The sequence below is a fragment of the Emys orbicularis genome, chromosome 17 (genome assembly GCF_028017835.1).
Source record: "Emys orbicularis isolate rEmyOrb1 chromosome 17, rEmyOrb1.hap1, whole genome shotgun sequence".
In the NCBI taxonomy this organism is placed as follows: Eukaryota; Metazoa; Chordata; order Testudines; family Emydidae; genus Emys; species Emys orbicularis.
In genome coordinates this window covers 6,160,658-6,184,737 of record NC_088699.1, presented here as the reverse complement: position 1 = coordinate 6,184,737, position 24,080 = coordinate 6,160,658, and the positions used below count along the sequence as shown (strand labels likewise).

The 24,080-nt window shown below is 36.5% G+C and overlaps 1 protein-coding gene across 1 annotated transcript in view; it reads right to left on the bottom strand.

Annotated features, from left to right (window-relative positions):
- Positions 1-1,350: 1,350 nt before the first annotated feature.
- Positions 1,351-24,080, bottom strand: part of MED13 (mediator complex subunit 13) — a 71,710-nt gene continuing 48,980 nt past the window's right edge. Inside the window, exons 10-30 of the mRNA XM_065418113.1 lie at positions 21,709-21,925; positions 21,020-21,104; positions 20,535-20,656; positions 19,261-19,351; positions 18,859-19,073; positions 18,198-18,394; positions 15,764-16,671; positions 13,432-13,599; positions 11,031-11,254; positions 10,192-10,381; positions 9,193-9,661; positions 8,146-8,365; positions 7,236-7,427; positions 6,806-7,029; positions 6,027-6,169; positions 5,572-5,730; positions 5,265-5,450; positions 4,883-5,031; positions 4,496-4,669; positions 2,836-2,936; positions 1,351-2,049 (exon numbers count right to left, since the gene is read on the bottom strand). Coding sequence (XP_065274185.1) covers positions 1,917-2,049; positions 2,836-2,936; positions 4,496-4,669; positions 4,883-5,031; positions 5,265-5,450; positions 5,572-5,730; positions 6,027-6,169; positions 6,806-7,029; positions 7,236-7,427; positions 8,146-8,365; positions 9,193-9,661; positions 10,192-10,381; positions 11,031-11,254; positions 13,432-13,599; positions 15,764-16,671; positions 18,198-18,394; positions 18,859-19,073; positions 19,261-19,351; positions 20,535-20,656; positions 21,020-21,104; positions 21,709-21,925 — 4,567 coding nt within the window. The 3' untranslated portion in view covers positions 1,351-1,916. The remainder of the gene's footprint in view (positions 2,050-2,835; positions 2,937-4,495; positions 4,670-4,882; positions 5,032-5,264; positions 5,451-5,571; positions 5,731-6,026; positions 6,170-6,805; positions 7,030-7,235; positions 7,428-8,145; positions 8,366-9,192; positions 9,662-10,191; positions 10,382-11,030; positions 11,255-13,431; positions 13,600-15,763; positions 16,672-18,197; positions 18,395-18,858; positions 19,074-19,260; positions 19,352-20,534; positions 20,657-21,019; positions 21,105-21,708; positions 21,926-24,080) is intronic.

The window sequence follows — 24,080 nt, the reverse complement described above, 5'->3', positions numbered from 1 at the left end:
TACATTTTCTTTATACAAAATAAGACTGCTAATATTGTATATATAGAATATTAGCAAAGAGGTTATGTTTGTTCACATGAAGTGATATTTCAGGAAAATATTTTGTAGTTACAAAACATGATTTTCAGTAAGATACCAAATTTAGTTTTGTAAATACAAGTGATTTTTTATCCTTGTAGAGGATTAACAGTGGGTGCACAAAGGGATTTTAAAACTGGCTCCTTAAAGACTTTATGGGCAGGATGGATAGTTCAGGTTGTCCAGTGAGACCCAGGTGCTAGGCTAATGTGGGTTCTCACATCAGATTGACAAGGGCACTGCAAGAGTAAGTTTTCTGTCCGGCAGTCAGGGGGTGAGGAACAAAGGAAGGAATTGCTCACGAGCACCCGTAGGGGCCATTTTAGAGCATTACAGATTTGGCATGTGCAAGTCAAGGAAGGAAGTGTTAGGTGAGGGGAAAGTGGTGATTGTAGAGGAAGAGGTATACGAAAGTCCCATGACTCCCGAGTTCCTTCCTTAGGGAGGCTTGAGCCTCATTGGCACGTGCCCTGGCTGGAATCTGGAGGGAAAGTCCATACACTGGTGCCTGGGACCCTTACCACAGTGCCAAAAATAGATTAAAAAGGAAAAGGAAAATGCTTCTTTCACCAGTGGAATAAAATCTGAATACCAGAATTCACTGAAAATCTATATACACCACATTTTAGTCAAACACACACCAATCTTAAAGTCAAGATTGACTGTTTTTGCATTTGTAAAATGGCTAGAGCTGGGCGAAATTTCAACCTATAGGAGGAGTCTTTGGGGCAATTTCATTATAATGTTTTTCTATACCTACATGTTCCATCTGATTTGTGATGAACACAAGTCTTACAGAACGTGATGCAATTCCCACTATGCCAAAAATTCCTGGTTACCTACACTGGGTAGCAGAGATTCTTGTAGTAATAAATCTTTCCACAGTAAATGGAAAAGGTCTGAAAAATTGGCCACAGCCCTGAGCCATAACACAAAATTAAATTGACGAGTTTATTTATTTTATTCTCACTACAAGTTAAACCACCTACAATATCACTTATATATTGCCATTATGTTACTCTGTAAAGGTGTGATATAAAATGCTGTAAGACCCGGTACCTTTTCAATTTATATAAACACAGTGAACTTCATTACTGTACATGTACTCTGCAACTACAGCTTAGCTGTAAATCCCCCACACACAATGGTATGGACATTAACCCCTCTATCCCCATTAAACTGTACATCAAGACAATACAAATTTACTGTCCCCACCCACCCCCTTACAAAAAAATAATACTCTAAAAGCAACCTACTGCAACTTTTAATTAAGACGATTACATATATTTTAGACCAATTGCTTTAAAGCAAGAAGGCAGTATAAACCTTCTAGGAAAATTTTTATAAAAGAGGTTAAGAAATATAAGACAATTTATACATTTAAAAACTTACAATAAATAAGAGATGCAGGCATTTTCTGAATACTAGGTACTATAATCCGATACAAGAACATCTTGATGTTCTGAAGCCATAGGTTGAAACCTATTGTTCCTCACGTCTCTTCTCGTCTCCATGCTTTTAATATTCATTAAACATGACTGGGTACTATGGCTCATTACTTTTCACAAATACTGTGACTGGGAAAAAAGGGTCAATTTTGCCACTAAAATGTTATAATACATTTTGACTGATCAATCATCATTCTAAAAAGAGTCCTGTAGAGTCAATGAAACAAAGACAGCAGGATTATGTGCCCCTCAGAAGTCAAAACAATATTTGTTGGAAGTAACAAGAATTATACCCCATCACAAATAACTTGAACTGAGAAGAATTATAACTTAGTCCTGCAGTGAAATATCCCTTTTCCTTGTTCTCTTCTTGCAAAGTTCAGATGAAGATCACAGCATATTCATGATAAAGTTATACAACTGATTCAGCACCACAAAATGAACTGGGAGACATGACCGTCTGTCCTGGGTTGCGGGATCACAGGTTAGCCAGGAGAGTGCATTGTACTGTTCCAAAACAAACCTGTAAAGCAAAAAGACTTCCATCAAGCTATACATTTTCCATTACCATAATTTTCAGACCATGTTCGACACACAATCTCACAACAAACCAATTTCTCCAACAGCTAAACATTTATGCTGTTAGGGTTAAACTAGCCAGACTTATGAAACAGCTAGTCTGTTTCAGAGTCATTGTTCTCGAAGCAGGTCAACAAGGCTAGGCAAAACATTTTTTGTCTGTGTGGCAAACAATCATGCTACCCAGATGTTCATATCATTAGGTTTAAAAAAAATCCAACAAAACTAGTTTATCTTCTATAGATGTCTTACTTCTATAGGATTACATGCCTGCTCATCTCTGTTCTGAACTCTTCCTACTCCCGCAGCACCTCCAAGCCTCTTGCCTAACTGCTTCCTTGTATCCCTCTTCCATTCATCAATGGATCTTCTTCCACCAGGACCCGTACACCTGGAACTCCCTTCCTCTTTTGTTGCATCCAACATTCAGCCTCTTCCTATTAAAATCTTACTTCTTCTAATCAGCCTACCTACAATATGCTAAAAAGTGATGCTATTAAAAAAAAAAAAAAAAGCACTACTTCATGACTAAATGCATCTTTTAGCCACGCAAAGCACTGTGTCTATGTGTGTTGTCCTTCATGAAGTACTAAGCATACTCAGCATTCAATTAATAATGAATAAACCTTACAGAAAAAGAGCCAAGTTGATATGCTGCAATAAAATGTGGTTCTGCAGTTATATTATTAAAAATATTCTGTTTCATTTTTAAGTAATAAAGCATCAATACCTGAGAACATCAGAAGTTTGATTAGAGTCAAGTGGGTGGGAGTGTTTACTGTGGAGTAGCTCGTCTGATTGCACTGAAGGCACATGGAGGTGCAAAGAGGCCTAAAAAGAGAACAGGCACATCATCAGACACCCTTGCATTAGTTACAATTTAGACATCCCTGTTCCTTTACAATATAACCGCACCTTCCTTGTAATTACTTCCTAACACCTGACACAAAGCGAAACAGTGCTTTAATCCTATGCATTCAGCTAGAACAGGAATCAGAACAACCTACATATATTCTGATATGTTTTATTTTTTTGATTAATGCATTCTGCTAAAATTATATAAGTATCTTAAGATAGGATGTAAGGAATCTCTTCCCCAACCCCATTTCATTGGGTTGGGAGATACGGCCAAGATCACCATTTAAAACAAAAAAAGGGACTGAAGTGGATGTGACTCCACTAAGTTTATCCACTTACACCAGGGAAGTACTTGGCCCAGGATTTCTAATTGACATCTTACCAAGATTTTGCATTACTGTTGCTGCCAGTAAAGTACCAATATCTTTGTAAATTCTAGCAAACTGAAAGTAGCGCAATTTACAATAGAAAACAACTACACAAATTAGGAGGTGCAAAAAAAGCCACAAAATATTCTAACCTTCAGAGTTCTCATTAGATCATATTTTGGTACAAATACAAAGTTTTGCATATTCAAGTCTTAAACCAAAAGTGATACTAGCCTATTAGTAGCCTTCGTAATCCAACTGTTTTTTATTAGTATACCACACAATGTCTGAAAAAGAAAACAGCAGCAGCAGAAGCATCCATATAATATAATGGAACTTTTGCTTAACACGTGGCATGGGGGAGAGCTACTTTTATTCATCTTTGCTTCAGGTTAGACATATCTGTGTCATAACAAAATTATATGTATAATCCTAGATTTGAGCAAATCAAAGTTTGAAGGTACAGCAGAACTGACTTGATTGTGCCAGACAAGAAAATGGAAGTGACAACATACACATGATGCGAGAACCTCTTCTGGATAGATGAGTCAATGTCTACCTCGGACTATTCCCCACTTAAACTCTTCCTTGAGGAAGACCAAAACAGAACGGATGGATAAAGCATAACATCTGTCTCTGTACTAGACTACATTTTCCAAGTTTAACCAGGTCGTTACACTAGATCTTTCCTTTTTGCATTGTTTCCAAGAGGCAGAGGCAAATTTGAGCCAGTCATCTGGAGAAGTCTAGCCAAACACTTAGTGTAACACAACTCCTTGCAAGATACAGCAGCATACACCTATTAAGAGTAAGCAAAGCTTCAGTTGTAAGACGAGGAGGAACATTATTCTTGTGAAACAAATATGTGAAAGAGGCTGTTCAGAAGATAACACTTCTGAACTTTTCCTGCTCCGGTTAAAAATGTCTCATTTTTGTAGAAAGGGAACAAAAATATGCAAACTGGTCTGGTTTCTAAGGAAACGAGAAATTGTGCATGTCTCTTGGAACGATGTTAAAATTACTGTATTCATTTGCTTTAAAAAAAAAAAAAAGAAGAGTTCAGAAGTCTAAAATGTTGCTATTCAGATCCCACATTACACATTTATCTTAAATGCCCACTGAATGCTCAGGAAAAACACTGTACAAGTTGCTGAAGTACAGTACCTTAAGAAACAGGGGACACTGATTTTGTGCTTGAGGACATGCTGACCAAAACCACTCAGGCAATGGACCGGCTTTGGCAGTTGATACAAAGTAACCAAGGGCCAATGGTTGTTGCAGGATATTTGTTACTTCATCATGAGATTCTGTTGAAAGCAATCTATCTGTACCTTGACCCTAAAAGTTGACAAATATCAGGAAGAAGCAGAGTTAGTGACAATATGGAACATTTAGTTATGCTATTAAATCTGCAGCTTTCCAAATTCTTGGATCAAATTGGATTGAATAGATGAAGGGCAAGAGGTCATAAAAACCTGGTATTCTACAAATGAAATCCTAATCTGAGAAACCTAAATTGGTAAATTCTGGTATTTACTTCGTAATAGTTACCTTGCCCATTTCACCTCCATGGGGGTAATGGGATCCTGGTGAATGTACAGGGGATCCAGTAGGGGATGCAGGAAGGATATTAATAATATCAGGATCAAGGTCATCTCCAGTGTCTAACAAATCAAAGATACCCATTCCATCTGCTCCATCTTGAAAAAATGAAGAACAGTCAATTTCTATACCTCCATAAACATACAATATAAATAGATCTTGTTTTGAAGTCAATAGATTTGCGTTTAGTAACCTTACTCCCCAACATACACTTTTCCCCCCATAATTAACAAACAAACAAACAAACAAACAAACAAACAAACAAACAAACAAACAAACAAACAAACAAACAAACAAACAAACAAACAAACAAACAAACAAACAAACAAACCATTGTTTGTATTGAAGGCCAAGTCCAAATTTTCAGTGGTATAGGTTGACGATGCTACTTGCACAGAGGCAGATGTAGGGAACACAAGTATATGAGTGCATGATGTGTCCTGTGGGGTATTCAGCTGAGATGTCTGCATATTTAAAGTAGTGCTGCGTCCAAATACAGAACCTGTTGACACGGAATCTTTAAAGAGGGGAAAGAAGAAAAAGAAAAAGAAAAAAAAAATATGTATTTTTCTTGAACTTCATATTGTTAAGAGAAACAAGTCCCAATAACCAAAAGAAAGGAGCAGTTTTACAAATACCTGGCATAATAACAAAAGACCCTTGTGGTTCCATTGCCACCAAGCAAGCACTGAGAATGCTGGGAGAATCTGCAGCAGATATACCACACATCCTACACATATCTTTCAGTCTCTTGCTGAGGGACTGGAGGTTTCGGCGACTCAGCAAACAGCTCCAATCTAGGGATATTAAGTCATATTAATTTATCTACCCAGAAAATAGTTTGTTTTGAACTTATGTTTTCTACTAATGAAACAAAGATGTTCAAAATAATTCATTTGCATAATGACTTTTCATTTATACTAATCTTCAAAACCATTCAGCTGCAAATTTATGAAGGAATTGTCAAAAGATGTAGTTATGTTTGTTTCAAAGGGTGGAAAAGCCAAATTATCAGACTACTTTATCGATCTTTGTGAGTTAAACAAAAGTCAAAGCTTTTAAACCAAGTTTCTACACTCAACAGCTCTATTACCTTTTAATTCTCCATGACCTATCCTTCCTAAACGGCCTATTACAACTCTCCAGGGCAATGAACTCATCTGCACAAGTCCCAAGCACCATTCCCAGAGTTTTTGGAGACCAAGTCTGCGGGCAGAACCTTTTTTCCTACGAGCTCTAGGATTGTGAAGGGGGGGGGGGTGTCAGAGGGTGGGGGGGGGGAAGAGAGAGAGAAAGGAGAAAAAACAGTAAATGAAAGATTTCTACTCACACTTGGAGTTAAAATGTTTATACACCTAAAAGAATACTACTTATTTAGTGTTAGCCTGAATATTATCAGCAGACACAGGAATGGTGGTGTTCAGCCAGAAGTTTATTTTTTTGTATATCCTAAAAGATTAGGCAAAGTTTACCTACTGAATTATGTAAGTATTAAATATCAGTATAGTATATAGTTTCTTTATTAGATCAGTGTTATAATACTGAAATCAAAGTGAGAGAAAGCTTGCTCTTGCTTTCCTGTATGATCAGCCTTCTCTTTATATGCCAGTAAAAAAAAACAAAAAACAAAAAACAAACAGAAAAATTGCATTAATTTCTTCCAGAAATGTAGTTCCACAACAATACCCAGATAATACTGCTTATATTCAGCTGCTTGAGTTAGTTTTGCTAGATACTGGCTCCACAAAATTAATCAGAAGTATCTATACAGAACCACTATACTAGAAGAACTTTGATCCAGGAGAGAGGTGCAAAGTTCTGGATATATTCAAGATACAGGTGCTGAGTGAACAGAAAAGCTTTGCTTCTTACCTGTTTGGTACATCGATATTAATTATGCAAGTTTCTAGCAGTTCTCCATAGAGATCTGTGCATGATGCAAGAAGCCATCTTTGATCATGAGATAAACAATAGCCCACAAAAAGCACATTATATTTCTGTCCAGCCTCTCCAAAAGTTTCTCCTAACTCTGTTTGCTTGTCCTTTACAGGAGCCAATATAAAAGGGGGTGTATAGAGTCGAATACACTCTGGTCTCTGTAAGAAATGCAACAGAAAATTTAAGTACCAAAGGATAGCTAATCATTAAGAACTATGATTCTTTAATTATTAAAAACAAAGACCATTTACCTAAAAGATAAATAAGTCATGGAAATGTACATGCAATTCTGCCATTATTCCCTAAATGTTTACCAAAAGATCAAGTTAATCTTTAGCACTTTTTGTAACCTCAAGATACTCACATCAGGGCTCTTGAGAGCAGTTTCCATTGCTAAACCTGGGCCAAAACCAGTCAATGTTTTCACATTGGTTGAAGTTGGAAGTGGTCTCCGACACTGGGTAAATGCTGAAAATGCCAGAGATTTTAAGTGTTGGGTGTAGATTTGCCTATCTTCATGTTTCACAGGTTGCAACAGGTACTGACACGGGACAATCTAAAAAAGGGATTGAAAAATAAAACATTACCACCAGTGTGTAATTTACACTGAAAAATTCTTACCATCTCCTCTTCAGATTTTAAGTGCTTTTTAAAAATGTTCTTTGGCTAATGTTTTTAAAATTACTCTCCATAATCTGGCCTCTCCAGTTCCATACAACTTTCTGGCTTTCCTCTCTCCATTCTGTTATAGGATGTGAGGCCCTTTCAAGCAGTCATCTAACTGGAGGACTCAGACCAGGAGTGTAAGCGCCTTCACAATAAAAGCCTCTCTCCATCTACAAGCCTCCCAGCTGCCTAAGGTCTTTTATCACTACCAACGTCTAATGTCTGGAAGTCAGGAGTGCTGGATAAAGCTTCTTAATACTGTCAGTCTGGGAGGTAGGAATTAATAATGAAGGGACATCCCAAGGCTACCTTTCTCCCCATTACCATTAGCAGAATGGAGCACAAGCTCCACTGTCTAATGCCAGACTGAAGTTTAAGGAGACTGTTACAGGATTAACTTTTGATCAGTGCTGCTGTAAGTTACTAAAATGCTCTTGAAAATTTTATTGATGACACTTCTTCCCACAATTTAAACAGCAGAACAATAATAAATACTGAATCCAAAGGATTCAATTCACTATGAGGAAAATACTATCTTCTCCAAACCCAGCTGAAATGAACAGTAATTTTTACCTTAAAATTTTTTAGTAAATATGTTAACTACTTACCTGCACAGAAACTGTACTCCTGATGTTAGGAGGAAGAATCTGAACCATCTCTAGAAAGCAACGAAGAAGCCCAAGGGTCCACACATTGGATGAGTTGCTATGCTCATCTTTCTTTTCATATGTAAAAGGATCAATTATATAAACTACAATTGCAGGTGGATAGGAGACAGCATGTGAATCTCCATCTGTAGGGACTCCAACTTTATCACGATCCATAGTGCTGGAAGTTAATTTGAAACCAATTGCTATAAAATTTTTCTGTTTTATATAAAGTATATCAGATTACACCGTATGTATTACATTAAAAATGGAATTTGATGGCACCCTCTGATTAAGTGAAAAGAGCTTCTTTGCCTTGAGTAAGATGTGAGGAATGATACTATCACATATTTACTGACTTCAGTTTAGTGCACAAACTCATCAGCTTGTCAGTACCATTAACTTTAATTTTGTTATTTAGCTCTGCAGTTCACCCCTCTCCATCACATGAGTTCATCAGCAATTTGCCCCATTGCTTCAACTAGCAGAAGAAGCAAGGTATCAACCAGTTCCCAACAAAAGCAGTCTTACCAGTACAGCTTTAACACCAAAACCATACTTTATTCAACTATGCAAGTTTTATTCTCTACTTTCTTCCTTCTTGAACATATAAAAAAAAAACCTTCTTATTAATTTGGTTGGAAGTAAACTTTGTGAACATAGTTGCAGGGTACAGGGGTTGCTATTTTTTGCACCCCAGCAGCTATTCAAACCTCTTACAAGTTATTTTTAGAGTTGGGACCCAACCTGAAAAACTGGGTTCCAAACCTTCAGAGTTTTAGGGTTGTAGTTCAGGCCAACCTTTATATAATAGTTCAGGCCAATCTTTCTACAATACCTGGCATCTGAAAGACAGAAGCTTACATCTAACTCTGTCATCTTCAATTTTTGAAGTGAAGATGTGAAAAAGATTAAAATAAAAACAACATTGTGCTCAGTTGTATGGGCTGCTTTTTTTTTTTTTTTTTTTTTTTGGATGAGTATTGCACATTAAGTACAACACGTTACCTTTCAGAGACTTCTGGGTGTGGCTGTGGAGGGGCAGATGAAGTTTCCCCAGATATCCCAGCTGCTTGAAGAGCTGGTTGTTGCTGCTGTCCCCCTGTCTGTCCATTCGGGGCTGTTGTAGCCTGTGTAGGCAGGGAGGCAGAAGTAGTACTGTTCATGCCGCTAAAAGGTGGAAACGAAGAAGGTTTGTTTGTTGATATCCCACTGCCTATGTTGGTGGAAGAAGATGAGGGGGCGGTAGTGGTCAAAGTTGAATTAGTTGTAGTAGCTGCAGAAGACATGGCACTGTTTGAAGTCACCGTCATGGTACTACTGGTAGCAGCTGCAGCACTGGACGATGATGGAGTGTTGGAATTTCCAGTGTTACCTGCGACCAGTGGCTGAGTGGATGCAGACTGACTTGTGAGGGGAACTAGATTTGGCTGAGAAAGTAAAGAATTGTCTAATGGCTGAGAAGCAAGATAAGGACCTAAAACAGAAGAAGTAGAAGTTAATTAAAAAGTTGGAATTTAATTCTTTCAACCTGATATAAAAGACCAATAAGAAAAATCTAATAATTTTAGCATTGATTTTTCTTTGTATCTTACCCAAAACAAATGAGAACACCAACACTTAGTTTTCAGATTCAATTTCTAGAACAGGTTCACTCCACTCATCCCCTTTTCATAGATAATCCACTAACAGACTTCGGGGACTAATACAGAACTCTGGTTGCAGCTACATTAGAATTGATCCGATAGCTGGGCAGCAAGTCTAAATGAGTTACCATACAAATGGTCAGCAGGATTTATCATGAAGTAGTCTGACAGACTTGCCCTGAAGACTACCAGTGGCCAAGAAGTCATTTTGAGTGTGTGTCTATATGTATTTTTGTCCAGGATTTTTGCAGACAGTATTTGGACAGTGTGCTACATATATGCTTTTTCACCTTTCACCTCTATAATATTCCTATAAATAACAGAATCAGATGAAATAAGGAGAACTAAAAATATTCAGTACCCAGGTCATATCTGCAAACTTGAGCATAGAGCTTGAGTTTGGAAAATGCTTCATTGTTGGCATTAGCTGCCTGAGAGAACCAGTCTGTGACCGACTTTTCAGAAAGTTTCTTTGAAGCAGTGGATCCAACTCTCATGATCCCATCAGAGAGCAGTTTACAGATAGGTCTATGCTGACCAAGTCTGCAAGCCTGAAAAAAAAAGTTAAAGATAAGATAGAAATAAGACAGTAATGAGTTCACAGACTTTCAAAGCTGCAAGGTATGACACATGGAATTCAACACAAAGAGATCGCTTTATGTTTGTTTTGGGGTTTTTTGCATGTTCAAAAACACACACTACAATTTGGTTATCACATAAATTGAAATGCTGCTTTATAATTCTAGAAAGCTAAATGGTTCTGCAATATGCATACCCTGTTGTTTTAAGGTTATCAACAGGTTTACCTAAGTGTAGGAAAAAAACAGAGTACATCATATCTAGCCTAACCTTCTTAACCACAGCTCAAGGAACGCAAGTGTTTAACTGCAATGAATTAATATTTGGTTGCACTTATTAAAAATGGTAGTACACAGTTTTACCACTTGATGGCATTGATAAAATAGGAAAATAGCCGCTTGAAAAAAGCTACATCCAAATAAGATATTGATGAGCACCAGGATGTGCCTTTATCTTCCAAATGTCTATTTCTAACATCCATTTTAGAGGCCTCATTGAGATGGTACTCTGTGCAGGAGTTTCAACATAATTTGGGATCCAAGCTTGACAAATGACTGACTATATACTAATAATATTCTTTATACTATCCCATTACATTGCTGTCCCTCACACATATTGTACCTCATATACTGCAGTCAGATCTCTAAAGAAGCTTTTTGCTCCATTCAGCAGGGCCTCATTCTCAGGACACACCACAACATAAGCAATGTCTCTTTGAGATCCATAAGGTTCCAACATCAGCCTCTCCCAGTATGGCAAGGCAAATGGAGACAGCACCAGAAAATCATAATCGTATCCCAGCAAAAATGTTGGAATTGGCAGTGGTTCTGGGGATTCATCAGTTCCTAGATAAAGAAAGATACATTTTCCAATATATTAAAAGGAAAACAGGAATCTAGCAGAATCGATATCTTGCTTTTGGCAAACAGGAGTGTCCTCAAGCACAAAATCAGTGTCCCCTGTTTCTTAAGGTACTCATTTTCATCACTATCAAGTTCTCTTTGCCTTAATAAGCATGTGTAAGGCATGCATGATCTAGCCCTATATATGAGTCAACAATTTTTTATTGCTAGCTCCCAGGTCCACAAGAATAGCTTTTATATTATTATTAAATATTTGTATTATTGTCAGGGTGGATAAAAATCAATGATTTTTGTAAAGAAATTGAAAATGGATTTTTTGATAATTTAAATACATTTCTTCTTTTAAAAAATAAGCCTATATAAAATTAAATTTAAATTTATGACAACCTATGTTAAGACCTCAACTTACCATAATCTATTAAAATAATTTAAATTAAATAAAAATAATATTAAGCAGTACATGTTTGCAGCCAAAGTCAAAGCCACTGAACTGATGGTTACTGACTAAGCACCTGAAGTATGCTGAAGTGCTAACCCAGTCTGACAGCAGCAGCTTCTCCTGCAGGTGCAGAGGGAATATTTTCGTCATTTCACTTTATTCAACTAGTTCAGTTCAATGACTAGTTCATTCAAAAGTTAAGAAACTGACTGGGAGTTGGGGGGGAGGGAGGGAAAGAGAACAGAAAAGCTTGTTTTCCTCTTCCAATCTATGAATAAGAACTATATGTGAGTGGAAGAGATCTACTAATTCTAAAACCTTGAAGGACATGATGACCACAAACGAATCAGTTCAGTTTAGTAACTACAGACAGCACATCCTTTGTTTAATAAATCAGTTAGTTTTAAATGCAAAACGTGTTTTGACAAACTTTTTCTTAAGAATCCAGCACACTTACAGCAGTTTTAACTAATGAAGTTACAATGCTTTTTTTGCATTTAATTTAAATACAATTTCTCTCCAAATACAGCTTGACAAATCAAAAGTTAAAAAAAAAAAAAAAATCTAGTAAATATCAATCCACCCATTTTAGAATCTTTATATACGTTAAGTTATATAATTGCTTAAATAAATGTGTACAAATAGTGTATTTTCCTAATTAGAAAAAGTACCACCAAATTTAGCATAAAAGCTATATTTAGTTGCAAATCAGTATGTTTTAATGGTTACCAACCACTGAGAATCAACTTTTCTTTATGGAAGTACAAATGCAAAACAAGATTAAAATCACTGACTTTAATCAGAGGTTTCTTGCTTGCCACTTTAAATCGTAATTAAAATTGGTTATTTAAAATCACTTTAATTTTAATCAATCCACCCTGATTATGGTAATTAATAGAGGACCTTATCAGGAGCAGTCTTCCATCCAGCAAGGCATTCTAGAAACCATTAAAAGCAGCCCACACCTCAAACAGTTTAGAATCTAATTAAGACATGATGCAACAATGGTGTGTGTATCAGTCAGAGAGAATGGGAGAAAGAGGACAGGGGTGCAAAGCACATATGATATCTAACCATGCACATATCTATTATTATAAATATCAGAAGTCTCTTGATAAAAGGCCATCCCTCTTCCTTGTTAATGAATACAGTACTGTCTGATGTATCATGGTAACATGCTAATATCCAATGGACATTAATAAAGCCACCAGAACTAAGATACTGGGTTGAATTCTTAACATATATAGTATCTCTGTACATATGATTTCAAAGCGAAGCTGTTCTGTGCGTTTGTAATTGATACAACTGGTCTATTTCTGACCTTCCGTCCATAACTCTACCGCCATTGATAAGATTCAGTGGGTTAAAAAAAAAAAAAAACAACCCACAGAATTACTTTAAACATTCTGGTTTCTTAATGTCAACTGTTCATTCCAGCTCCAATCCCATCATCACTTTAAATAATAACTTCATGTAATCCTTCATTCATAAACATTACAATTAAAGCAACTGAGTGAATTAAAATATATTGCTATTTTAAAATCATTCCTTGTATATTAGAAAGGTAAATATTTTCTGTGTGTTGTAAAGGAAATAATACCTCTAACCAATGGTTCTCCCTATTTTAAATCTCTTTTGGTTGAATCACATCTAAACATTCAGGTTTGGTAACCTATACCAAGGACAAATTAACAAATGGGAATCTATACAAGTAGTTTACCATAAGAGCCTCGGCCAGCCATTTTGTGAAACTGCTGCCATGTGAGGGGGCCCTGCACACCCCAAGATCGGACTATTCGCTTTTTCTGAATAGCATCCTGAAGAACTGGCTGGAGTGACAGAAGCATGCGAAGGATGTCCTGTGAACACTGCATGCTCACATCCACAACTGAAAGAGAACAAAAGAAATGTAGTCACAGCTTAAATAAAATTATCTAAGAAAAAATTGCAAAGAGTTTAAAAGGTCCTAAGTTTAGGTGAATTTGGGGGTTTAAACAAAAAGTCACTTTCTTGAAACATATATACTGTTCATGTAGGCCATACAACTATTATCTTCAAGTCTTTCACATAGTTAAAGGATAGCAATTAAAATCAGAGTAGCAGTTCCACTGTGCTTTGATTTTCCAGTCTGTACAATAGTCCCTTCCTTGAAAACTTCAGCTCTCCATCTTTTATCTTTGTCTAAACTATAAAACTAAAACACGCCTATAACTCAATTGTTAAAGTATTCAAAATATCAATACTTCTCCCTCCACATAGATGTTTAGAGGGAATGCCAACCATCACTGCTTTCACAAAGTCTTGGGGGAAATCCTGTAAACAGTATTCATTATTTAGCCAAATTTGGCAAACTTATTAGCTGTCTGTGACATTCTAATAAGTACAGTTTAAGGGGGGGGGGGACCCTAAAGCTTTTAAGATGAGGGTTAGAATTTTGTAGCCTCCTTTTAGTAAAACCTCTCACCCCCTCCCCCTTTATCAATATTTCCCAAGGGAACATAAGCCTCAGTATTACTATGTGCCTCAAAAATATTTTGATTTGTCTACAGGAAAGCTTCCCAAACTTGAACCACCAGTGATCACACAGCACCTGGTGGTGGTCTGTAGAAAGTTGGCTGTCTATGAGGCTGGCAGTCTTCCTCCTTACTAGCTACTTTAAACTGCATCCAATACTGCCAGTATACCACTTTTCTATGTGAAAAATTGCTGTAGTCACCAGAGAGACGTTGCAAGATCATTAATGGAAGGAGAGGTGGGGATTATGAATGTGAGGAGAGGTGGTCCATGAGACAGTGGATTAACATGAGATCTACTCTTGGAAAAAGCTTCATGATCTATTATATAAAAGCTGCATTATGTTTGAAGAAAATGTGTATTTCACAACAGACACTAATAATGTTGAAAATTCAGTAACAAACTTAATGTTAAGGGGATATGAAAAGAAAGTAGGTAGCAGAAATGATAGCAGCACCACCTATTAACAGTTTTGCTACTGACCAATGGCAGCATGCAGATTAGCTTGTGTGAATGGGTTGAAACAAAACCAAGCTTTCATTAAAAATAATTTCTGTAGGAAGGGTCATGAGTAGAAAGCAATGTATCTTGATCTCTAGCATATGCAAGTTATTCAAAATTCAGGCTGCACAGAAAGCAAAACAAAAATGTCTGTGCCACAGGGAAACAGAGTATAGGACTTAAGTGTTCAAAATAGGCAGAAATGTTGTGATATTGTGACCTCTAAGTATAAGCCGACCTCAAATTTCTTTATGCTTATTAATCATGCCACTAGAAATGAATGAAAAAAAGATGCAAAATACAAAAAGTTAGATATTTTTTACCACTGCAGATAGAAATGAACACTCTTTTGAGAGCAATTGTTTGATTCTTTACAGATGCCATTTAATTTTTGCAAATCCAAATTCTCCTACATTACTTCAACTTCAGAAGCCTCTCACCTCCCTCTCTCCACCTTCAAAAGTGAGATTAAAATACCATATTTCCTTGTTTTTTCTATTTATGTAGCCTTTCATTCAATTTCTACAGAAATTAATATAATGCACAGAATCTGTAAAGTATCCATCATATGTATCCCACATGTACCTAAAAAAAGACTTCAAATTCCAATGAATCACAGATAATGCACATTCCAAGCAGAGATAGTATTAATACTACATCAACTGCTCAATATTACCTAGGTTTCCTAAGATTCTGCTCAGTACTTCATAGGAAAGTTCCCAGAACACCAAATAGAAGACTACACTATATAAAATGCCTACACTATGGATACCCAGACTATGGGCTTGAGCAACATTTCAAATCCATATGGCAGGTATATGGTTCTTTAAAGCTGGGCAAAGAAAACCTAATTAGTATATTGATTTAGTACCTAAAAGGCCAGAGGCTAGGAACAGAGCAGCAATGGAAATTCACTCAAGTGTATATGTAACGGAAATAAGTCAATTGGCAATCTTAACTCCCCCTACTCTTCATGCTATCAGATGCTTAGAAGCAAGACAAGAAACAGATTTGCAGAGAAAAACAAGTATATTTACCATTTCTTTTTGACCAATGATGCAAGCAAGTACTTTTCACAAGTGCTTCATCAACTTTTCCTCCTGACATATTGTCCATGAACTGGCGCCCATGTTCTAACGCTAGATAGCAGTCATTGCAACAATCCCTTTCTTCTACACGTACCAGGTTGTTAACTGCACCAAATTTGGGTATAGGATCTTGATCTGCTGCTCCAAATGGCGAAAACAAGTTGGTGCACTGATCTTGCAGCAACAGTATTAACTCATCAGGCAATTTCTCAGGTTCTTTCAGTCCTCGCTCAACAGAAGTAGCTCTAAGAGCTTCAAAACGTTTCTCCGCTTCTTTGCCACACTCTGTATTACGCCCAAGGATATCCAATTCATCTTCAAGAAACAATCCAGAGTTGTTGCCAAACTTTCTATTCATGACAGCACTGAAGCCACAGGTACACCTATATTGAGCCTCTTGTGTTGGATCTGGAATGTAAACTCCAACATCAGCACCTTTGATGTTCATGTTGCAGACACAGATGCAGCAGCTATCAAAGTTACAGTCTTTGAACAGATTCATTACTGACTCCGAAAGGATGAGATTCACATAAAGACTGTGCGCCTCAGGGATGGATGGTACAGTTGCAGGTTCAACTGAATTTAGTGGTCTACATGTTGATGGTGTGGACGCTGGTGAATACAAATCAGAATTTTCATATTTGACTGAACCTTGAGCGCTGGCAGGTCCACCAGCTCCACGAGGGGTACGAGGTGTCCTTGGTGTTCTAGGAGTTGGGAACCGAGGAGTGGAAGGAGATGGGAGAATTCCTGCTCCACTATTGCTGGGAGGTGCACTACTGGGCGGCATCCCAAATGGAGTATGAGTTTGTGGCGTGTAGGCAGGGCCATACTCTTGATCCATAGTGCTTCCATCACTAAGAAAAGCAATAAGGAAAATATTTTTCAATGGCGTATGTTTTTGAAATACAAGAATATCAAATTTTAAGTAAGCACTTTTCTGATTCACATTTTAAAACAAAAGGTAGTAAATATTAGTGCAAAAATTGTGCAATCAAAATAAAGAAGTTTGGGCCTATTTGTTCTAAATGACTATGCAGAACTGTTCTATATATTGACAGCAGTGCTAAAAACTCAAATAATAAAAAAAGCTTCTGGAAAGAATTCTGGTTGTAGCCAATATTTTCTAAATACATGCACAGTGTGAAGAGCACCTTTTCCTTTTCACTCTTTGTTAATATTAAACAATATGGTGACATGTATCACTAAGAAAATACACTGGCTTTACCAGCAGCAAACTCTGCTGGATCAGTGAGGGAAGTATCACTTGGAAACCTTTCAAATTTTCCTTCCTAGTCACTGAAACGTCTCCAAAGACTTATCAGGCTAATGAGACCTGAAAACATTGCTTCTACACAGATCTGACCCAAATAGAAGCAGCCCGTTGTACTCATGCTGTGGTTTAAATTATAGTTTGTGAACCAACAACAAGCTTATAAATATACAGCCCATGTTTCCTAATCCACCTGCAGAAGGTGCACATGCAGAGGAGCAGGGCAGAATAAATATTCCTCAAGGAGGAGAGAAATAAAACGTGGTTTTCTAAACGACCAGTCAGTACTGAACGCACTTTATAGGGATGCTCATTTCAATACAACTACTGCTACTAAGGGTATGTCTACACTGCAGTTAGACACCCATGGCTCGCTGTGCCAGCTGACCTGGGCTCAGGCTAAAGGGCTGTTTAATTGTGGCGCAGATGTTTGGACTTGGGCTGCAATCTGAGCCCGGGGACCCTCCCAATGTGCAGGGTCCCAGAGCCCGAGCCTGAGCCCAGTGAGCCTGAATCAGCTAGCACAGGCCAGCTGAGGGTTTTTAATTGCAGTGTAGACATACCCTATGTCATCACCAGCAGATGTCACATCAGGCACTAGTTTCTAATTGTAAAGGACAAAGAAATGAACATGGGAAGGGAAAGTTTTAAAAAATACAAATGGCCTGCCCATCACTAGAAAAGCTGAACTGAATTCTAGGAAACAGCAAGAAAAGCACCTGCTAAGCCCTTGTAGTAACTATGATACCACCAAAGGAACATGGAGTCCCAGGCTTGTATTTAATTCAATTGTTGCAATCTTCATTGCTTATTACAATTAGATTTATACCATCAGGCTTCCCTAAGAAACCCTTAAATGAGACATGAATAAAATTTACATAGTTAAGTAGCTATTTTAAAAGAGGAATTTTCTCTATTTAGATACAGTTTTTAGTCACAATTTTCTTTAGTTTATCAGTAATTTAACGAGTGTTTTTAAATGTTTTTCACTATACTTTCTAAATGGAAAAACTATTCATTTCATTAAAAGATATTCTAGAATGTGGATAATTTTGATCATTTTATACAACAAAAAAAATCTATTTATCATTCACTGGCGCAAAAGCATACCCCTCTTTGATGAATGGCATGGTGGGTCCTGGAGGAAGTAACTCCAGTTTTCCAACAGTCCAACTCTGACGGTAAATGCAGTCCTCTGGCAGCTTGATAGGAGGGAGACATTGGCTGGGGAGAGTCTTTAGAGGGGCAAACATGGAACACCCCACAAAAGCCTGACTATTCTCAGGCTTATAGACATAGGAATAATCCTAGAAATTAAATAAAGAAAACACTAACCAGTAAATATAGTCGATTATATAAATCCGGCAACAAAAATGCTACTAAGATTAAAGTAATCAATTAAAAACTTGTTACTAATTTGATTAATATTATTCTACATTTAGTCCATGCAATTTACATTTCTACACTTAAAAAGTAAGTACAGCATTGGTACTGCAACTGATTACATGCTGACATACACACAAAGGCCAAGACCTATAATTTTAATATATTTCTTTAGTTTACTAGTGACTAAACAAAAGAACAGCTCAGTGTAATTCAGGATATTTCAGAAGCGAAATAACGGGTTTCACTTAACAAGATACTTCATCCACTTCTATGTCATGTAATAAACAATTAGTAATACAGGAAATATGGTGAGAATTCTAGAAATATTCAGTTTATTGCTTGAATTTAGAAAAGGCATTTATCAAAGTTATGCAACATTGCTTACCTTGATTTCAGAAGGTTTTGGACTGCAGAATCCCTCATCTACTTCAATTCTGAACTGAATGCCTACACTAGAGCTATTCCCTTCAAGTATAGTTCCTCCAAGTGTAGCATCCATATTGCCATATTCCTTATTGTTCATATTCATTGGTGAAAACCCCATAATATGTTGTTCCAATGATGGTGGTGTTGGATACATTTTATGAAGATCTGCAGTACCTGTTTCAGATTAAAAATGTACTTCAGAGGATACTCCAGGAACACATTTGTTTATTATATATTTCTTTCATTTGTCTTATACAAATGTCAAAACTTAAATTTGCAACTGTACACAACGAATAATTTAAATGTGCCATTGCTGATATTAGCAACCTAATTAAGGGATAAAACGGGGAGGAGGACTTACTTATGCATGACAATGGGTCCAAATTTCCTGCTTTTGACTCTTTGCAGTTGGATTTGTCATCTGAGCCATTCACTGTTCTTTTAGATCCAGGCTATAAGAGGGGGGGGGGGGGGGGAAAAGTTAAAATTCCCATCTGAAGCATTTTAACTAGATATAAACAAAACTAAACAGTAACAATACAGTCTAATCATAATACCTCAAGGTTGAAAAATAAAAAGTATAAATTTCCCCCCTTATTGAATGCCTACTGTTTGAACTTAAATCTTACTTAAGGAATCATAGTCTAGTATTTCATTTGTTACAAGAATATATGGAGCATTGACCCAATAGTAAGAGGCAAGCACTTACAAGAAAATGCACTATATTTCCTTATCTTTGCCAAGAAAATAATGAAAAGTGCCAGTTAAAGTTTTCCTAATTGTAATGTTTAAATGTAATTAAAAACAAACAAACAAACAAAAACACACACCTGAAACCCTTATTTGAGAAGTGATATATTTAACCAGCTGCTTACATCTTTATGCTCCTAATACTATAGTTAATAGCCAACTGCACTTTTCATTATGACCCTTTATTTTCAAGAGATTTTCTCAAACTTATCCATGTTCTCAGACAAGCAAAATTTTTTCCCTCCCCACAAAAATGTTCAAAGCACTCTCCAGTTTAAGATAAAGCTTGTACTAGTTTCAAATGCTTTTAGAGGTTACTGAGATCTAGTCTACACAAAGACTTTGTACTAGTACATGTCAAATAGGGGGGTGATTTTTCTATAAAAGATTCAAGTGCCACCTGAGACTGCAATAAAATTATTCCAAGATATTAACAGCTATACTGAAATGATTTGATAGAAGAAAGCCCACTTTAAAATTTCCCAAATTTTTCATTGTTTTAAATATTAAAAAAGATATATTAGTGGGTATGTTGGCTAAACAAGTAGAGTCTAGGCTGTAATAAGAATATAGCACTGGTAATAATTATAATGTCATAGGTTTAGCTCTATGTCAAAGGCAAGTACATTCTCATTGCCCAACAAGGATGCAAAAGTGAAAATGTCAGTCAAAAGTCTTATTATATATTATACTTTTATATTATATAATAGACTTATTAGATTAGCAAAAGTCTATACATTATATACCAGTCAGTCACCAGGGGAAAATGTATTTTAAAAGTACACTCATTTAAAAAAAAAAAAAAAATCTTTTTCTCCGCCACAAAACGTACAAGTCTGAACAATTTTTATCTAGCAGCTGCTTTTACTTTTGCAAACCACTTACTGTTAGTTCATCTTCATCAGAGTTGAAGAGATTGTCAAGGTCAGTGTAAGAGACTACCAGGTCTGTTTCATGAAACAGGCTAGTTGATGCAGTGCGAGCGTGAGCAGCAATACGTTGTGCATCTATAAAGAATATGAACATTTATGCTCACCTTAGCATTGTAGATACTATACATTTATTTAAATTGGGTATTTCTTTTTAAATATTATTCAACTGGAGAAACCAAGATGCTATCAGCTTTTACTGAACTAGCATATGCATAAGTGAGGCTCCTTCACTTTTTACTAACTTATTTTAAAATTTTATATCCAACGTATTTTTGCAAGGTTCAATACTGAAAGTTACCTTCCTAAGTAGCTTCTGAATTCTGAAAAGATATAAATACACTTTGAAAGTTGCATGAGATGTTACTAAAAACTGCTCTGAATTCTGTTATCCATTCTGTAAGTCATTAATATATTGCATTTTGAAACAAAGATATTTACCTTGCTTGACAGAAGGACTAAACAGTGACATAGCATCTTCTCCTTCATGGGATAAAACTGTAACATTAGAGGTCCCATCTTCAGCCTGCAAAAAGCAGCACAGGTGATATATGGAGGAGTTGTTGTTGTTGTTGTTTTTAAACACAAACAACCACCACCACCTATATTACTATATGTTTCTCGAAACAAAAGCTCACTGTTGTAAGGATTATTGTTTTGTTTTTGATATTTACATGGCAAGGATCTGTAAACTTGTTAAAACTTCCTAAATAGTTCTTTTTAAATCTACTGCACATAAAGTATTGAAAATATTATAAAAAGTACCAATACTATATAATATAGTTCTATCTTCTTGCATAACTAATACCAAAAGACACAGGACAGATATCAATCCAGTTAATAAACTCTTACAGTATTAAAATGTGTTCAGGTAAATAAGCAGTCCTATAAGCCATTCAAGCTTTACCTCAAAAGCAAAAAACTTACAAATCAGGGTTTTTTTCTGTACTGTGTACTTTTACTGATCATTTCTGCTTGAATGCAAGCATTTTTAATGATAAAGGATTTGCTAGAGAAAAATTATATACTACCACCTATGCTCAGCATAGTTTCAGTACCATTTCATTATTAAAATTAAAGCAATTTGTTTTTATCCAATTATTGATTTATGCCATCATTCCTTTACTCACCTTGTGTTTTCTCCCAGCTTCTCTTTCACTGTTTTGCCTATCCTTTTTGTTATCAGGAAAAAGGAATTCCACGTCACCATCAACAAATGCATAAGGATCAATTTCAGGTTCTTGGTCAACTTCAGACGCTACTGCTACTAGGTATTGGTTTTTACTCTGATATTGCTGCACCAGTTCATCGGAAACCTTTAAAGGCTTCCTACACTGCACCATTAATCTGCACAGAAGAAAAATACAATTACAAAGCTGTATCAACCATCTATTGCCTAGGTTAAAGTATGAAATATCATCTGCTTTTACACAATTCCAAAGAACTTTTTAGCTAACATGGATTCTCTTAAAAGTTTTCTGGGAAAAGGGTTAAGCAATCACTTGCACAACTTAAAGTCTCTTTATGAGCAGGTCATACATAGTACTGCAGCCAGTGTAATTTCTTCATTGTCCTTTCCAGAAACCTTAACCCAGACAAAAATGAGAGATGGTTCAAAGTCTCACAGGAGATTAAATGTTTGCCATTTCTTGAACAAGTACAAAATTACCAAACCAACTACAGTAGCGTGTGCTGAACTGCAGTCTACTAACAATGATCAAAATGAAATTATCAGAGTAATTCACTAAATTGGTTTAACAAAACTGTATGTTTTTATTAGAGTCTAAAGTTCCTGAGCACTTCACTCAAATCACACAGAACTGGGAATTTAAACTCTCTTCGGGACACGGGTGGATCTGAAGAGTAACACATGCAATTACCGTATGCAAACAGTCACAGATGGCTAGTCTTCGCTTGTTTTATGAAGCCATTTAGGTATTCAAAAAAGTGAAGACTCTTACATCATGCATGTGCCACTGGGTTATTAGTTTAAATAATAATGGAGCTTACAAAGCATGTAGATAACACATCTAAATTTGCGATAGGAGTAGCTCAGTAAACATTAAAATGTTCAACATTCTATTGCGTTTATACACAGTAGTGACATTATCAGCAATTTTTTTGCTGGCAAAACAAACAGTTAAACCTATGAAATTCATATTCCTGAAGACAGAGAGTAAATAATCCTAACCTCAGAAATTGAAATTCATGAGCATAGAAAACTTCTATCTTGAACTTAAGAAAAAAAAGGTAGAAAAAGTAGGAAAACAAATAAATCTATGGTATGGTTATATACCCATCCCCTTCTTTGCACTGTCTGCCCCAAATCAGGTGACAAACTTAATCTGGCAACCATTGACCAAAGACAGGAGAGGATGTGAGCAAAATACAACCTTCAAAACGGCGGGAAAGTACCAATAACCTCAGTACCAATGTAGCTGTATTATGTCTGCGCCAAACTCAGATACCTTTTCTGCTTGAAAGTTGTTTCTTCTCCAAAACTCAATATAATGGCCAGTGAGAAAAGTGGGTGCATCTTCAACAACAGGTTTGCATAAACCTCTATTATGTCCCAGATGCACGAAGATCACGGAGATATGCCTTGTTGCTGAATTCATGCATGCCATAAGCTCAAATGGTACATGAGCTGACAAGGATATTCATGGTATATAAAGTTTCAGAGCAAAATCACAGCCCTGTCTGTAAAAATCTTCAATGGACTTCTATTCTTCCCATTTTTCAGTCAATGCTATCACATAAGAGAAGCCAAAGAGACCCCACAACTACCATTGCTTGTTTTGATAGCCTAGGTTAAGAGTAATTGGAGTGTGGAATAGGATAAATTTGTGAGACACCACAAAGAGGCCTACAGAAATGAGTAGAGGATAGCACAAGCCATTTCAGGAATTACATTTATTTAAGGGAGGAACTACCTCAACCTCTGTACCTGAGAAGACACACTGATATTCTCAGGCTTCCCTCAGCACCTTAAACATCTTCTCAGCATAAGACAAACAGTAGATTGGATGCAAAAGCATCACTTAACAATTTTGTTTCAGTCAAGACCACTTTGAAATAGAGCGCACTCCAACCTGACTCTCAATCCCATAACCCTGGCATTATTTAGAACAGCTTCTGTGCAGCATCTTACAGCTAACAGGGACTTCAACCCATCCTTCTCAGGCAACGATGATATGCTTGATCAGATCTTGTATCTCCAGGATTATCCCCAGGCAGGCAATGAACTTGCTGTGATTGTGCGTCAGACAGCTGGCATTTACAATTGGAGCAACCTTGATACAGCTGGAGTGCTTTTCCCTTTTCCAACATCCTATATAAACTAATACAACAAAAAGACTTGGAAAACTAACTCGTTAGAAACAAGCAATTTGAGTAACAAGACAAACAGCTAGAAGGAAGATTTTAAGTATTTGCTTTCTTTTTTAATTATCCAGAGGGGGGGAAAATATAGTAGCAAACTATTCTGGAATAATTATAGTCA